At 44.2% G+C, this 17,981-nt stretch overlaps 1 protein-coding gene across 1 annotated transcript; it reads left to right on the forward strand.

Moving 5' to 3' along the window:
- Positions 1–3: 3 nt before the first annotated feature.
- On the forward strand, positions 4–16,978 carry ehhadh (enoyl-CoA, hydratase/3-hydroxyacyl CoA dehydrogenase). The gene is made up of 9 exons (XM_013131112.4): positions 4–478; positions 653–756; positions 1,128–1,297; positions 1,473–1,584; positions 4,655–4,759; positions 14,245–14,583; positions 15,040–15,242; positions 15,400–16,079; positions 16,549–16,978. The coding sequence occupies exons 1-9, from the start codon at positions 399–401 to the stop codon at positions 16,913–16,915; spliced, it is 2,160 nt and encodes a 719-aa protein (XP_012986566.2). The 5' UTR covers positions 4–398; the 3' UTR covers positions 16,916–16,978.
- The last annotated feature ends 1,003 nt before the right edge of the window (positions 16,979–17,981 follow it).

Genomic DNA, 17,981 nt, shown 5'->3' on the forward strand with positions numbered 1-17,981 from the left:
AAAATATACATTCCCAGTGATTTTAACACGATGTAACAGCTTCAGGGGATATTAAACCAATAGATGTACGTTTAGCATACTTCCAATTAGTGTACTGTATTCATGGAGACACGTAGGCGTTGTATTTAATGGAAAAGTAAAGGAAATACACAAACAGGGATAATACTTCGTGAAAGTCCATTAATAAACAAAGTATGTATTACTACTTTGGGCGTTAATCTCACACCTTAATAAAAAAAAATTAAAACGTAGGCTAATAAAAATGATTATTCTAAACCAAGTCCATAAACAGCTTCTGGAGCCCACGTGTGAGTAATTGGTGATGAGAAAGTGCCATATTCTGAAGTTCTAAAGTTCAATATCAGCTGCAGCCCGGAATCTGAGTTGAAGTTCTGCACATGAAAATGGCTACATACTCCGTCCTATCGGGATCCGTCGCTTTGATCACTCTTCAGAATCCACCCGTCAACGCACTCAGGTGAGTTTAAATGTCGGTACGCAGTCGGTATTATTTTGATGATAAAGTTGGAATCGTGCATCGTATTAAGTTTGAAAATTGCGTCTTATGAGTGAATGGTATAAACGTGACAACAAAATAACATCTTTTTGCGTATCCTGTCTTCGTTGAATAGTCTGTTTTTCTCTCTGTCAGTGAGGCAGTGCGCACGGGCATAACAGACGCCGTGCAAAGAACCCTGAAGGACCCGCAGGTGACGTCGGTAGTCATCTGTGGACAGAACGGGAGGTTCTGTGGGGGTAAGAGTGTCTTGGAAACGTGTAGCTTCTCAAGTGGACTAAGTCCCTAGTGAACTAAGTTAAACCAAAACCAGTTAAGCCTGGGTCCAGATACCACTTTAAATGAAGTAGATCAGTTAGCCCTGTTACATTTAATAGGCTGGTTCCATATGCACAGATTAAGCCAAATCCTGGTCAAATTTACATCTGAATGGAGATTCTGGATAGAGCTTGTTTTTTTGTTGTCCAGGACTGGATTCAATCTGTGTCCATAAAACTGCCCCACAGTCTTATCTGGCAAACTGTTGTACTTGATCTACAGACCCTGTTTGTCTAGAAGGCAGACTCGCTGTATTCCCGCCTGCTAATACAGAAGTGTCTCTATCTTCCAGGGGCCGACATCAGGGAGTTTGCGGGGCCTATGTCGGGACCCCCACTGGTCCCCATGATCCATGCTTTAGAGGCTATGGAGAAGCCCGTAGTGGCTGCCATCGAGGGTCTAGCACTGGGTGGGGGCCTGGAGTTAGCCCTTGGCTGCCACTATCGCATTGCACACAGCCAGGTAGGTTGTTATTCAGGCTTACGGGTCGATGTCCAACTGACTGACTGAGATTGTTTAATGTTTGCCTACTTGTTGGTTCAGGCGAGTGAAGGACGTCATCAGTCATTACAGCAGAGTGATGTTTTGACAGGTTTTTGCGGTTCTGACAGTTGAATATGTCCATGTGTTGTTTCAGGCCCTGCTTGGTCTGCCAGAGGTGACCCTGGGTCTGCTACCGGCAGCAGGGGGAAGCCAGCGTCTCCCCAGGCTGATAGGGTTACCAGCCGCTCTGGACCTCATCACAACTGGTAGGACAGTGTATATGCCCATCCTACCAGCAGGGGTCAGCATTGCACCAGGGTTGAACGTTGAGAAGTTGCCTGTTACATTGTATTTGGCCTGAGAGTTCGGTCATAACATGATCACTTGAATTCTACTGACATTTGTATCGCAGTACAATGTCTTTTTTCTTGGCAGACTGAATTTTGGTCAGGCTTCAGTCATGTTACATTATTCAAATAGACCGTGTTTTGTCCTTATAACCCACAGGTCACCATCTCTCTGACCCTTTGTTGTCTTTTTTATAACCCACAGGTCATCATATCTCTGACCCTGTTTTGTCCTTATAATCCACAGGTCATCATATCTCTGACCCTGTTTTGTCCTTATAACCCACAGGTCATCATATCTCTGACCCTGTTTTGTCCTTATAACCCACAGGTCATCATATCTCTGACCCTGTTTTTTCCTTATAACCCACAGGTCATCATATCTCTGACCGTGTTTTGTCCTTATAACTCACAGGTCACCATATCTCTGACCGTGTTTTGTCCTTATAACCCACAGGTCATCATATCTCTGACCGTGTTTTGACCTTATAACCCACAGGTCATCATATCTCTGACCGTGTTTTGTCCTTATAACCCACAGGTCACCATATCTCTGACCCTGTTTTGTCCTTATAACCCACAGGTCATCATATCTCTGACCCTGTTTTGTCCTTATAACCCACAGGTCATCATATCTCTGACCCTGTTTTTTCCTTATAACCCACAGGTCATCATATCTCTGACCGTGTTTTGTCCTTATAACTCACAGGTCACCATATCTCTGACCGTGTTTTGTCCTTATAACCCACAGGTCATCATATCTCTGACCGTGTTTTGTCCTTATAACCCACAGGTCACCATATCTCTGACCGTGTTTTGTCCTTATAACCCACAGGTCACCATATCTCTGACCCTGTTTTGTCCTTATAACCCACAGGTCAACATATCTCTGACCCTGTTTTGTCCTTATAACCCACAGGTCATCATATCTCTGACCCTGTTTTGTCCTTATAACCCACAGGTCACCATATCTCTGATCCTGTTTTGTCTTTTTTATAACCCACAGGTCATCATATCTCTGACCGTGTTTTGTCCTTATAACCCACAGGTCATCATATCTCTGACCGTGTTTTGTCCTTATAACCCACAGGTCACCATATCTCTGACCTTGTTTTGTCCTTATAACCCACGGGTCATCATATCTCTGACCGTGTTTTGTCCTTATAACCCACAGGTCATCATATCTCTGATCCTGTTTTGTCCTTATAACCCACAGGTCATCATATCTCTGACCGTGTTTTGTCCTTATAACCCACAGGTCACCATATCTCTGATCCTGTTTTGTCCTTATAACCCACAGGTCACCATATCTCTGACCTTGTTTTGTCCTTATAACCCACAGGTCATCATATCTCTGACCCTGTTTTGTCCTTATAACCCACAGGTCATCATATCTCTGACCCTGTTTTGTCCTTATAACCCACAGGTCACCATATATCTGACCCTGTTTTGTCCTTATAACCCACAGGTCACCATATCTCTGACCCTGTGTTGTCTTTTTTATAACCCACAGGTCATCATATCTCTGACCGTGTTTTGACCTTATAACCCACAGGTCATCATATCTCTGACCGTGTTTTGTCCTTATAACCCACAGGTCACCATATCTCTGACCCTGTTTTGTCCTTATAACCCACAGGTCACCATATCTCTGACCGTGTTTTGTCCTTATAACCCACAGGTCATCATATCTCTGACCCTGTTTTGTCCTTATAACCCACAGGTCATCATATCTCTGACCCTGTTTTTTCCTTATAACCCACAGGTCATCATATCTCTGACCGTGTTTTGTCCTTATAACTCACAGGTCAACATATCTCTGACCGTGTTTTGTCCTTATAACCCACAGGTCATCATATCTCTGACCGTGTTTTGTCCTTATAACCCACAGGTCACCATATCTCTGACCGTGTTTTGTCCTTATAACCCACAGGTCACCATATCTCTGACCCTGTTTTGTCCTTATAACCCACAGGTCAACATATCTCTGACCCTGTTTTGTCCTTATAACCCACAGGTCATCATATCTCTGACCCTGTTTTGTCCTTATAACCCACAGGTCACCATATCTCTGATCCTGTTTTGTCTTTTTTATAACCCACAGGTCATCATATCTCTGACCGTGTTTTGTCCTTATAACCCACAGGTCATCATATCTCTGACCGTGTTTTGTCCTTATAACCCACAGGTCACCATATCTCTGACCTTGTTTTGTCCTTATAACCCACGGGTCATCATATCTCTGACCCTGTTTTGTCCTTATAACCCACAGGTCACCATATCTCTGATCCTGTTTTGTCTTTTTTATAACCCACAGGTCATCATATCTCTGACCGTGTTTTGTCCTTATAACCCACAGGTCATCATATCTCTGACCGTGTTTTGTCCTTATAACCCACAGGTCACCATATCTCTGACCTTGTTTTGTCCTTATAACCCACGGGTCATCATATCTCTGACCGTGTTTTGTCCTTATAACCCACAGGTCATCATATCTCTGATCCTGTTTTGTCCTTATAACCCACAGGTCATCATATCTCTGACCGTGTTTTGTCCTTATAACCCACAGGTCACCATATCTCTGACCTTGTTTTGTCCTTATAACCCACAGGTCATCATATCTCTGACCCTGTTTTGTCCTTATAACCCACAGGTCATCATATCTCTGACCCTGTTTTGTCCTTATAACCCACAGGTCACCATATATCTGACCCTGTTTTGTCCTTATAACCCACAGGTCACCATATCTCTGACCTTGTTTTGTCCTTATAACCCACAGGTCATCATATCTCTGACCCTGTTTTGTCCTTATAACCCACAGGTCATCATATCTCTGACCCTGTTTTGTCCTTATAACCCACAGGTCACCATATCTCTGACCCTGTTTTGTCCTTATAACCCACAGGTCACCATATCTCTGATCCTGTTTTGTCCTTATAACCCACAGGTCGCCATATCTCTGATCCTGTTTTGTCCTTATAACCCACAGGTCGCCATATCTCCGCCTCTGAAGCCCTGAAGCTGGGGATTGTAGATCAGGTTACCGATGACAACGCTCTAAAGATGGCTGTGGAGTTTGCCAGGAGCGTCGTAGGTATGATGACATCAAGATGTGTGCCAAATAGCACACTTTTTTCTATATAGTGTTTTATAGAGTTCTACTTTAGACTAGGGATGGTCACGGAGAGTCAAATATTCTAATACCTGAAATGTATTTAGTATTCGAATACTTGTGTATATTCAATTAACCCCAATTTTTTTCAGGTATATGTATTTTTTGGTTGAAATAAATAAATGCTTCTCTTGAATGTTATTTTTCTAAATTCTTTGTTTTTTACGTTCCTCAATCAAAGTGGTGGTAGTGTGGTGGACCCAGTCAGTCAGAGTGATGCAATATATACTTCTTAGCCTACTGTAAGCAAGTGGATGGAAATCATCTAATTCAAGGGAAGATGGAATACATTTACTGAATTAATGTTACCTCTGGAAAAAATATTTTGCCACAAAACGCTACGTGTATATGCCCATCCTACCAGGAGGGGTCAGCATTGCACCAGTGTTGAACTTTGAGAAGTTGCCTGTTACATTGTATTTGGCCTTAGAGTTCGGTCATAACATGATCACTTGAATTCTACTGACATTTGTATTGCAGTACAATGTCTTTTTTCTTGGGAGACTGAATTTGGGTCAGGCTTCAGTCATGTTACATTATTCAAATAGACCATGTTTTGTCCTTATAACCCACAGGTCACTGTATCTCTGACCCTGTTTTGTCCTTATTATAGCCCACAGGTCACTGTATCTCTGACCCTGTTTTGTCCTTATTATAGCCCACAGGTCACTGTATCTCTGACCCTGTTTTGTCCTTATTATAGCCCACAGGTCACCGTATCTCTGACCTTGTTTTGTCCTTATTATAGCCCACAGGTCACCATATCTCTGACCTTGTTTTGTCCTTATTATAGCCCACAGGTCACTGTATCTCTGACCCTGTTTTGTCCTTATTATAGCCCACAGGTCACCATATCTCTGACCTTGTTTTGTCCTTATTATAGCACACAGGTCACCATATCTCTGACCTTGTTTTGTCCTTATTATAGCCCATAGGTCATCTGAAGCTATTTCACCCCATGCTTCCTGGAGCACCTCCCACAAGTTGGATTGGCTTGATAGGCACATCTTACATACCATACATTCAAGTTGCTCCCACAACAGCTAATTAGGGTTGAGATCTGGTGACTGTGCTGGCCATTATAGAGAGAATACCAGCTGATTGCTTCTTCTTGTGTTCTTGCATATTTTGTAGCTGTGGTTCATTGTTCTGTTTTAGGAGGAAATTAGCTCAAATCAATGGCTGTCCACAGGGTATGGCATGGCAGTGCAAAATGGAGTCTTCCTTCTTCAAGACACCTTTTACCTTGTACACATCTCCCATCTCCACTTTTCATTTGGTCTGAATCTCAAACTTAATGTAATCAAACCCGCAATTGCTGAGGCTTCAGATACTCAACTAGTCTAAAGAAGGCCAGTTTTATTGCATCTTTATTCAGCACAACAGTTTTCAGCTATGCTAACATAATTGCAAAAGGGTTTTCTATTGATCAGTTAGCCTTTTAAAACGATAAACCTGGATTAGCAAACACAGCGTGCCATTGGAACACAGGGGTGATGGTTGCTGATAGCAACCCTCTCCGTCTATGTAGATATTCCACTGAAGATCTGACGTTTCCAGCTACAATAGTCATTTACAACATTATCGGTGACTACAATGTAGTACTGATACATTTTATGTAATTTTAATGGAGAAACATTTTTTATTTCAAAAATAAGGACATTTCTAAGTGACTGCAAACTTTTGAACAGTAGAGTATGTGAAACTTATAAAGAGAATATAGCATATTGATCCTCACAGCCCTCAACCTAATGTTCAGTTAGTAGCACACTGATGTTAGTGCAGTTCTGAGGCCTGAGCTTCCCAAATGGCACCCTATTGTCTTTATAATGCACTGCTTTAGACTAAAGCCCTGGAAGAAATATACGCTATGAAGGGAATGGATGCAACTGGGGATGCAAGCGTCTTGGCATCTATTCACAGCTACTGAGGCGTTACGGCGTGGTGCGTTACGGCGTGGTGCATTGTGGTGCGTTACGGCGTGGTGCGTTGTGGTGCGTTACGGCGTGGTGCGTTGTGGTGCGTTACGGCGTGGTGCGTTGTGGTGCGTTACGGCGTGGTGCGTTGTGGTGCGTTACGGCGTGGTGCGTTGTGGTGCGTTACGGCGTGGTGCGTTGTGGTGCGTTACGGCGTGGTGCGTTACAGGCTAATTAAGAGCCCTGCAGGTCACTGGGAAGATGGAAAATATAAAAATATTATGAAAGGTTACGACTCAACTCTGCATTCATAACAGACACACACACACATACAAACACAAAGAACAGTGAGTTTCCCTGTCAGTCCAAAACAGTGTTTCCCTGCAGTCTGAGACCAGTCCAGAACAGTGAGTTTCCCTGCAGTCTGAGACCAGTCCAGAACAGTGAGTTTCCCTGCAGTCTGAGACCAGTCCAGAACAGTGAGTTTCCCTGCAGTCTGAGACCAGTCCAGAACAGTGTTTCCCTGGAGTCTGAGACCAGTCCAGAACAGTGTTTCCCTGGAGTCTGAGGCCAGTCCAGAACAGTGTTTCCCTGGAGTCTGAGACCAGTCCAGAACAGTGTTTCCCTGGAGTCTGAGACCAGTCCAGAACAGTGTTTCCCTGGAGTCTGAGGCCAGTCCAGAACAGTGTTTCCCTGCAGTCTGAGACCAGTCCAGAACAGTGTTTCCCTGCAGTCTGAGGTCAGTCCAGAACAGTGTTTCCCTGCACTCTGATTTGGGTTTGCTAGATCCTCTAACAGCTTCTGGCTTCGTGAGGTTGAATGTCAGTCTTATCAGGCCTGGTTGGATGCCGGTCAAGCTCTGTTCTCCCCACCTGACTCTTATTCTAGATAGCAGTATGTTTCTGGACTAAAGTACATTCTGATTGGTTCATTCATTAGTGAAAATGTTGGTATTTTGTTAAAATGTGCTTCAGTTCGGGATGCAGGTATTAAGAACAGCCTGTTTTGATGGCAACTATGAGTGGGTGAGTGGGTTTGGTTTAATCAGCTATTTCCCACAGTTTTTTTTAACATTAACGGATGGTATGTAAGGGTTATTTTAATAGATGGTATGTAAGGGTTATTTTAATGGATGGTATGTAAGGGTTATTTTAATAGATGGTATGTAAGGGTTATTTTAACGGATGGTATGTAAGGGTTATTTTAATAGATGGTATGTAAGGGTTATTTTAATAGATGGTATGTAAGGGTTATTTTAATGGATGGTATGTAAGGGTTATTTTAATGGATGGTATGTAAGGGTTATTTTAATAGATGGTATGTAAGGGTTATTTTAACGGATGGTATGTAAGGGTTATTTTAATGGATGGTATGTAAGGGTTATTTTAATGGATGGTATGTAAGGGTTATTTTAATAGATGGTATGTAAGGGTTATTTTAATAGATGGTACGTAAGGGTTATTTTAATGGATGGTATGTAAGGGTTATTTTAGCGGATGGTATGTAAGGGTTATTTTAATGGATGGTATGTAAGGGTTATTTTAGCGGATGGTATGTAAGGGTTTTTATCAGATATTTTAAATGGAAAATGCTGCATAGGCACCTTTAAGTAAATAGCATATAGCTGGCTGGCGTAGCTTACTAGGTTCTCTAGACTCTTCCATCCTATAGACTCAATGATATTTGTTGATAAAGTGTCTACCTCACGGCTTCCTCCATAAGCGCGTTCACTCTTTTCTCACACGAACGGCCATTGAGCCGATTTTAGAGGACAATGACTCCTTGTGCGTTATGTACTAGCACTCGTGTGGTATCTGTAGTTTATAAAAACATGTATTTCGTTTAACTGAATACTATTGAAACAATTACACACTATTCAGATAATAAAGTCCTGTCCAGCGCACGTCCCTGGTAGAAACCTCTCCAATACCTGCCATAGTGGACTAGTAGCCCTCATGCGAACCACGTTACATGGCTGTTTGATAGTGTGGTGAAGCGCCAATGGGCATTCACTTATTGCCATCTAGTTGTCTGCTCGGATGTTTTAAAATGGGACTATGCGGGCATATTTACCGGATGGAGCTTGCAAAAGCTTTTAGTATCTGATAAGCACAAAGCAAAATTAGCAATATCAGATGGAGGTTTCCTGAAAGCCATTTCCCTCCTCGAGTCGTCTCAAAAGTAGCTAAGCCTTTAGAAAGACCTCTGACCAGGCTGGTGCAGGCTGTTAAGCGTCATTAACCTTGAGTTAGGGTGGTTTCCATGGCCACAATAAGCTGTGCCCTATGGGAGAATGTGTTATTAGTAGAGCCACCTTCCGGGGCCACTGAGCACTCTCCCTTCTGACAAAGTGGCTTTATTAAGTACAGCCTGGTCTATTTCTTGGTCTACAGACTTGTCAGTTAATTAATTCTTACACTTAGTGCTCTCTCAACTCAGTTCAGTGACAGCCATTCCAGAGACAGCCATGCCAGTGACAGCCATGCCAGTGACAGCCATGCCAGTGACAGCCATGCCAGTGACAGCCATGCCAGTGACAGCCATGCCAGTGACAGCCATGCCAGTGACAGCCATGCCAGTGACAGCCATTCCAGTGACAGCCATTCCAGTGACAGCCATTCCAGTGACAGCTATGCCAGTGACAGCCATTCCAGTGACAGCTATGCCAGTGACAGCCATTCCAGTGACAGCCCTACATGTTTAGTGGTTTGGAATCACCACCAGTGATCTGTCACGACCCAGTGTTCTAAATGACATCCTATTCCCGGTGGAGTGCTCACTTCAGGGTCTGGACGATCCTAGCCCTGTTATGTCAAGGCTGTTTTGATGTGTGGATGTGTGGGGAGATGGTGTGTGGTGGGGTAGAGAGGGGTGGGGTTTGGAATTAAATAAATGAACAGCAAAACAAGCACTTATTATAGGATTTTAAGAGTATAAAGCTGGGAGCGGCATGTTGGCAAACGACTGACAAGCCAGGCTGCTCTTCTGAGTTGAAGCACATTGCCATCTAGAATAAAACAGGTTGACAGACAACAAATTGGCCATCTACAGTAGACTAACACTGCCTAACAGATGACAGACTGGTCATATACAGTAGACTAACACTGCCTAAGAGATGACAGATTGGTCATATACAGTAGACTAACACCGCCTAACAGATGACAGACTGGTCATATACAGTAGACTAACACTGCCTAACAGATGACAGACTGGTCATATACAGTAGACTAACACTGCCTAACAGATGACAGACTGGTCATATACAGTAGATTAACACCGCCTGACAGATGACAGACTGGTCATATACAGTAGACTAACACCGCCTGACAGATGACAGACTGGTCATATACAGTAGACTAACACCGCCTGACAGATGACTGACTGGTCATATACAGTAGACTAACACCGCCTGACAGATGACTGACTGGTCATATACAGTAGACTAACACCGCCTGACAGATGACAGACTGGTCATATACAGTAGACTAACACCGCCTGACAGATGACAGACTGGTCATATACAGTAGACTAACACCGCCTGACAGATGACTGACTGGTCATATACAGTAGACTAACACCGCCTGACAGATGACAGACTGGTCATCTACAGTAGACTAACACCGCCTGACAGATGACAGACTGGTCATATACAGTAGACTAACACCGCCTGACAGACTGGTCATCTACAGTAGAGTAACAACGCCTGAGAGATGACAGACTGGTCATCTACAGTAGAGTAACAACGCCTGAGAGACTGGTCATCTACAGTAGAGTAACACCACCTGACAGACTGGTCATCTACAGTAGAGTAACACCACCTGACTGATGGTTGTTCACTTACTGACAGATCATGGCTCAGAGGCTCCAAAAAACCTGATAATATCTGGGTGGTTTATGATATTTCATCTCACACACATTCTTTCTTTTCTCTCTCTCTTTCTCTCTCTCTCTCTCACACACACACAAATTTACACACACAGTCTTCCCACCTCCACACACCCGAAGTGCACAGTGGATTGAGCTGTGGGACTCCCTCTGGCCCCCTGGCCCTTGTCCTCGGTAGAAGAGAGATTAACAGGAGCTAGTTGTGACATCTGCATGCTACATCTGTCACCACAACCAGCCCACTCTAACCAATCACACGCTGCCATTCAAACATTTACAGATTACGAGCAGGAGTAAATCCGTCCTGAAGTTCATTAGAATCAGAGGGGCCTTTGGATGATATTTGATTATGCACTGCTGCTTCAGACAGACTCTTTTTTGGATTCTGTAGTCTCTTTTTTGTTGTACATATTCTACAGTGAACTGACTGTGAACCCATGAATGGAAGCTTTGATGTGTCATGACCAATCAGACGTTGAACAGGAGGGAACATTTAACCAATGACTTCGGACCCATGCAGGATGTAGGTTCTACATGCAGAATCCCATCGTTTTAATGCTGTGGAAAACAAAGTACTTGCAAGCAAACTTTACTTGGGAGAATTTTAAATAAATTTAAAACTACCATTTGAAATATTTTCACCCTAGCTGAAATCATTTTTCTGAAAGCCCGGTATCAAACTCTTTCTGTTTAGAAGACCCCGATTCAGAGAAAATTCTCCCCCAAAAAAGTACTATAAGTGTACTATATAATTTTCCAAACTTTATCCTAACCTTGGATCTCTTTTAAGGCTGTTTAGATGGACAGTTAGGCACAAGAACAAGCCATACAAAACAAAGAAATAAAATTCAACAGAAACAATTGCAGACAACATCATATTGATCCTCAATAAGGGAAACCAGTGTTTTAACTTTAGGTGGATCTGCAGTTTGTTCGTAATCCACATCTGTGATCTGGTTTTGAATTTAGTAAGTCTAGTGGAAATTAATGTTGATATATATGGAGGTAATTTTAAAAGAAGTGCTTTGTAAATAAACAAGAGATCACAGATTCTCACAAAAATACGTCTGAGTTAAATTGCATAGGCAGAGAAGAAGCAGAATTCCCCTGTTTCAGTGAGTTAACGGTTTTCCAGAATTTTGCAGGATCTCCTGCAGAGTCTATCAGAGCACTAAGGAAGTAGTTAGATTCAGCCTTTCTGACAGCCTCAGTATATATATTTCTCAATTGCCTAAAAAACAGCCAATCAGCTAAAGCACGAGTTTCCCTCGCCAAGGCCCAGGCTTGATTCTTTTGAAGGAAAATGTTTGATAATTCAGGAGAGAACAAAGTTTGATTTCTTACTCTGTGATTCTTAAGCGGGGCATGTTTATCAGCCATTGATATAAAATATAAAAAAAAATAGAAGAGAAAAAAGCAAGGGCTGAAACCAGGTACAGTATGCAGCAGATGGATAAAGCTCTGAGTAATATGTCATGGATAAAAGCTCTGAGTAATATGTCATGGATAAAAGCTCTGAGTAATATGTCATGGATAAAAGCTCTGAGTAATATATCATGGATAAAAGCTTGCTGTGAGAAGTGTTTAATATTTCTTTCAGGGTTTTTAACGTTCTGGTGGGTTGGTTTAGTTATCAGTTAGATTGAGCTCAATACAGATGTCTTTTATTGGATACTGGTAAAAACCTCCCAAAATCAGAAAATTCAGAGTTTGCATAAACAGACAGTTGCTTAGAGTACAAGGGGGAGTTGAGGGGGGGGGCGATAAACACCTGCTAAAGTAAAAATTACCTTTATTACGAAGAACCACAGTTAAAACTAGACATTCATATTGCTTTGGGATAGAGGTTGACATGGACTCAGAAACATTTAAGCTTCTAACATTTAGATGAATTATTCCCATGCCACTTTTATGGGAGTTCATATAAGATGAAGCATCCAAGGTAGCACACCTGCAGCTGCCCTGGATGAGCGGAACGTTGTTGTCGAGCTAGTGACGGCTCACTTTTATAGGGACAATATTACTGCTACACCTCTCTGCATGGAAGTGGAAGCAGCAATATGGTGATTTCAATAATGGTCTAAAAAGGGCTGTTAACTGCAGTATTTTCCATATTTGCAACTATGGAACTAATTAAAGGTACTGGGAGGGGAGCATTGATCATAGTCTGATTGGGGAGCGTAGATTCCTGAGGACGCTGGAGCCAAACATGTTAAGATGTAGTACCTGGAAAAATAGACCCAGATGGTCGATTAAAGGTACAAACTTATCCACAAACAGAATTCCCATTGAGCAGCAGTATCCCCTGAGCCAGGTGTGTAATTTCCTTATATGACCAACAAAATGATCCGCGGGGAGATGGGAAAGGACCAAGTGCAATGCCAGGGGCATTTTCTTTTTTTAAGTGGTTTGTGTGACCATGGAATCCAGGGGTTCTTTATACTCCTTGATCTGGCGTTAAACAGATACTCTCCCTTCCAGCTCAGCAACTCTGACTCAGGTACTGACAAGTGGTACATCCAGGGGTGAGCGAAGCCATGAGGGACAAGTGGTTTTAAGCTAGCAGTTTGTTTTTAGCCTGAAGGCTAAAATTACGCCCCTTGACAAGTTGACCTTAAGGTGAGTTATTTATTGAAATGTAAATAAATCTTTAAAATACATTGTATAGGGGACGTAATTGTAGTTAAATAAAAGTAAAAATGACAAAATCAAAGTGTGTAACATTTTCTGAATTACACAGAAGACAAATTGTAAATGAGTACAACTTGTATAGGGAGCAGGTTACCATTTAGGACACATACCTACCTTCTGAAGAATGAGGCTGTCTTGTTAAGATTCGATGAGTATGACCACCCAGAGATGAGAGACCAGGCTGTCCAATTCTGTCCCGGTAGGGCTACCCTCCTCTAGGTTTTACCTCAACCCTGTTCCTGTAGGTCTTTCCTCCTCTAGGTTTTACCTCAACCCTGTTCCTGTAGGTCTACCCTCCTCTAGGTTTTACCTCAGCCCTGTTCCTGTAGGTCTACCCTCCTCTAGGTTTTACCTCAACCACGTTCCTGTAGGTCTACCCTACTCTAGGTTTTACCTCAACCACGTTCCTGTAGGTCTACCCTCCTCTAGGTTTTACCTCAACCACGTTCCTGTAGGTCTACCCTCCTCTAGGTTTTACCTCAACCACGTTCCTGTAGGTCTACCCTACTCTAGGTTTTACCTCAACCCTGTTCCTGTAGGTCTTTCCTCCTCTAGGTTTTACCTCAACCCTGTTCCTGTAGGTATACCCTCCTCTAGGTTTTACCTCAACCACGTTCCTGTAGGTCTACCCTACCCTAGGTTTTACCTCAACCACGTTCATGTAGGTCTACCCTCCTCTAGGTTTTACCTCAACCCTGTTCCTGTAGGTCTACCCTACTCTAGGTTTTACCTCAACCACGTTCCTGTAGGTCTAATCAGAGAGAGGAATGAGTTACTGATTGCATTGGAGCTAGCTCAGTACTTTTGAACTCCTCTTTGAATAGAAAGTACTGAAAGTGTTTTTTTATTTTTGTCTCCCCTTCCAGTTTGTCTATTCTACGGAAACCCTGCATGGTATGTTTGTTTGAATTTCAGGACAGCCCTTAGGCCCCCGGCGGTTAAGTACCCGGCCTTGCCACAGTCCCCCAGACGTGGACTCTGTCCTGGACCAAGCCTTGGCACAGGTCTGGCAGCGTGGCCGAGGAGCCCTAGCCCCGGTGGCCTGTGTTGGGGCTCTGAGGGCAGCCGCTACCCTGCCCTATGCCCAGGGCATGGAGAAGGAGAGGGAGCTGATGGCCACGCTGTTCAACAGCGGCCAGGCGAGAGCGCTTCAGTACGCCTTTTTCTCCCAGAGGGTGGTGGGGAAGTGGCAGCCTAGCGGGGCGCGCTGGGACAACAGCACCACCAGGACCATCCGGAAAGCTGCTGTCATCGGTGAGAGGGCTTGCTGACTCGCTGACCTCGGTCCGCTGGGCTAATCCTGAGTCCAGGTTCAGATCAGACTAACCGGGCCACTTCACATATCCTGTGTTAATGCAGGCTATTGGGTGCCTAAATCTGCTTGTTCTTTTAAATGTAAAACTCCATTAAATGTGATGTCAGAGCTACCGTCTGCCCACGTTAATCGTCCCACAAGCTCCACATGAAGGGAGTTGAGTTTACTGTCAGTCCTGTTTGTTTCTGTGAACCCTGGACAGTAGCAGGATTCGACCAGGTCAGGATAGGCTTAAGCTCTTATTCTGTTTTTAAGAATTCAAAGCATAGCCTACCCCTGACAATAAATGATTTAGGTCCGGGTCCGGGTTTAGGTCCGGGTCCGGGTTTAGGTCCGGGTCCATTTTAGCAGGCTAAAGGCTCCGGTTGGTCTCCTGACGGTCTGTTCGTCACCAGGTCTGGGCACCATGGGCCGCGGCATTGTCGTGGCACTGGCTCTGGCCGGCGTGTCGGTGGTTGCCGTGGAGAGCCAGGAGAAGCAGCTTGCGGCGGCCCGTCAGATGGTTCCAGAAATGCTGCAGCGAGGGGCGGGGCGAAGAGGTCTGGACACCCCCCCCGGAGTCATCAGCTTTAGCTCCGGCCTGGAGGACGTTAGCGAGGTACATGCTGTTTTAACTCTGTTTCTTCTAACTATGTGATGTGTTGCACCAGGCACTTTAATGTACCACAGAGCTGTGAACTACTGCAGTTAGAAATGGACAGGAATCATAGCATATATTGTCAGTACGTTTTGGAATAAAGCTATTAAACATTCAGGTGGAGCTGGTGATCGAGGCGGTGTTTGAGGACATGGCTCTGAAGCGCCGGATATTCAGCCGGCTGGCCACGGTGTGCCGGCCCGGTACCGTACTCTGCTCCAACACCTCCGGGCTGGACATCGACCAGCTGGCAGAGGCCACCCAGAACCCGGCCCTCGTGGTGGGCATGCATTTCTTTGCTCCGGCCCATGTCATGAAGCTCCTGGAGGTGGTGTGCGGTCCTCGTTCCTCTCCAGAGGCAGTCGCCACAGCAATGGTGCTGGGTAAAAGGATGGGTAAAGTCAGCGTTGCTGTGGGCAACTGCCCGGGCTTTGTGGGTAACCGGATGTTGAAGCCTTACATGGAACAGGCCAACTTCCTATTGGAGGAAGGAGCCACGCCTCAGCAGGTGGATGAGGCGCTCGAGGGGTTTGGGTTCCCGATGGGCGTGTTCCGTATGTCTGACCTGTCAGGGCTGGATGTGGGCTGGAGGGTCAGGAAGGAGGCGGGGCTTACAGAGCAGGGGGTGGAACCAACCAGGATGCGCCAGGGGCAACGGTACAGTCCATTACCTGACCAGATGTGTGAGGGAGGCCGGCTGGGTCAGAAGACTGGCAGAGGTTGGTACCGGTATGACGGGCCAGGCGGCAGAGTGGCGAGGTCCGACCCGTGGGTACAGAACTTCCTGGAGACTTACAGGTACAGCGCTGAGATTCGCTTTAATTCAGTTGTGTCAAAGTGTTTAACTCTTAGGCCTATAGAGATTCATGGAGCAGTGGTTCTCAAACTTTGTAGATTCAAAACTAGAATTATATTCTATTCATTTGAAAAACCATAAAAGAATACAAGTTGATTGGAGATCTGTGAAATATTTTCATGTAGATGAAATGCCATTGTATTGTGTTGCTCAAATCCCATTGGCCATTTAATTGGTTGTTGCTGATCTGCCTGTGGACACCAATATGAGATCCACTGATGTAGACAATATGCAAATTTCCAACTTAACGGAAAATCCAGCATTTAACCTGGAGAGCTTGGCCTTGTAAAATCTGCATTTTGGACAAAACGTAATGGGATTGAATCCTTAAATCTTTAATCAGTAAATCACTTGTTGACAATGTCTGGGGTGAAAACGGCTTTGTGAAATCTGTTTGATTGATTGATCCAGGGCTCGGCATGGCCTGGTGCCACGGCGCATTGCCACAGAGGAGATCCTGGAGCGCTGTCTCTACGCTTTGACCAACGAAGGCTTCAACATCCTGCAAGATGGCGTGGCTGCAGGGCCGGAAGACATCGATGTCATCTATGTGTTTGGGTACGGCTGGCCCCGGCACCGCGGAGGACCCATGTTCCATGCCGGCCAGGTGGGGCTGGCCAGGGTTTTGGAGAAGCTGGAGCACTACCAGCACAGCCACCCTGACGTTCCCCATCTGAAACCCAGTTCATTGCTGCGGAGGCTGGTTGCCGCGGGGAGTCCTCCCGTCCAGAAGTGGAGGGAGTTCATCAGCAAGGACAGAGTTCACAGCCAGCTATGAGATGCCCAGGGCACACCTGTCACTTCAATCCCACGAGAAAATAATAAAGTCTGTCACTCTGGATATTCACTTTGTGATGTTTTGCAACCCTAACTTGTTGTGATATTTTGCCAATCACCGTGATTATGGGTTCTGTCTGATTTGGAAATGTGATCTGCTATAAAGATTTTTCCATGATCATTTTAGATTTTGCTTTCCAAATAATGCTTGCTATGTTGTGTTGTATTTTCTGTTATGTTTAGAAGGGGTGACGTTAATATTTTAATAGATTCAACTGAATAGAGAATCTGGTATTTAAATAATTCCCTGTAAATAGTTCCGTCTGTAGATCAAATAACTCTGTCTGCAATTGTGATGGTGTTTTCCACATGCCAGTGGGAATAGCCTTTGGCTGTTGACATTTAATTTACTCTCCAGCCTATATTAATTAATATTCTGCCTTTGCCCTGGAAGACAGAACGAGGTCCTGATGCAGACCGAATCAGTTATTAGGCCTTTGATTTTAGTCCGCTAGGAACATAGTGATCACTACATTCTACATTATTTCTCAGTAAGAGCTTTTTTCTTTTCTCTGATTGTTGTGAACTTAGTTGTTGAAGGGGAAGAGGAATAGCGTCTTAGCAAAAAGCAATTTGTCAAGCAATAATTTAGCTTTAAATAGTCAAAGTGAGAAGGGGAAAACAGAAAACTGGCTTTTATTGGCAGACTTTAGAAAGTATTGTACTGGTGCGACGAATGGTACAACAGCGTAATGAGTGGAGACGGCCTCCTAGTAACCTATCAAAACAATCCCCTGACGTGGCTTATTGCTGTTATAAACCCATTATCAGTGAAATTACAACAGCTACAACTAATCTTTGGAGAGAATAGTCTCTTATAAACATTGTGGTTTGAATCTTAAATGCTGGTTGGCTGATAGCCATGGAATAAGTAAACAATAAGGCACAAGGGAGTATGGCATATGACCAAAGAACCACGGCTACAAGGCACATTTACATAGGCAAGACACAGGTTAAAAGAGCAATTTAAGTGTCTACCAACTGAAGTCCAATTTCCAGTCTACAAG

The sequence above is a fragment of the Esox lucius genome, chromosome 20 (assembly GCF_011004845.1).
Source record: "Esox lucius isolate fEsoLuc1 chromosome 20, fEsoLuc1.pri, whole genome shotgun sequence".
NCBI lineage: Eukaryota > Metazoa > Chordata > Actinopteri > Esociformes > Esocidae > Esox > Esox lucius.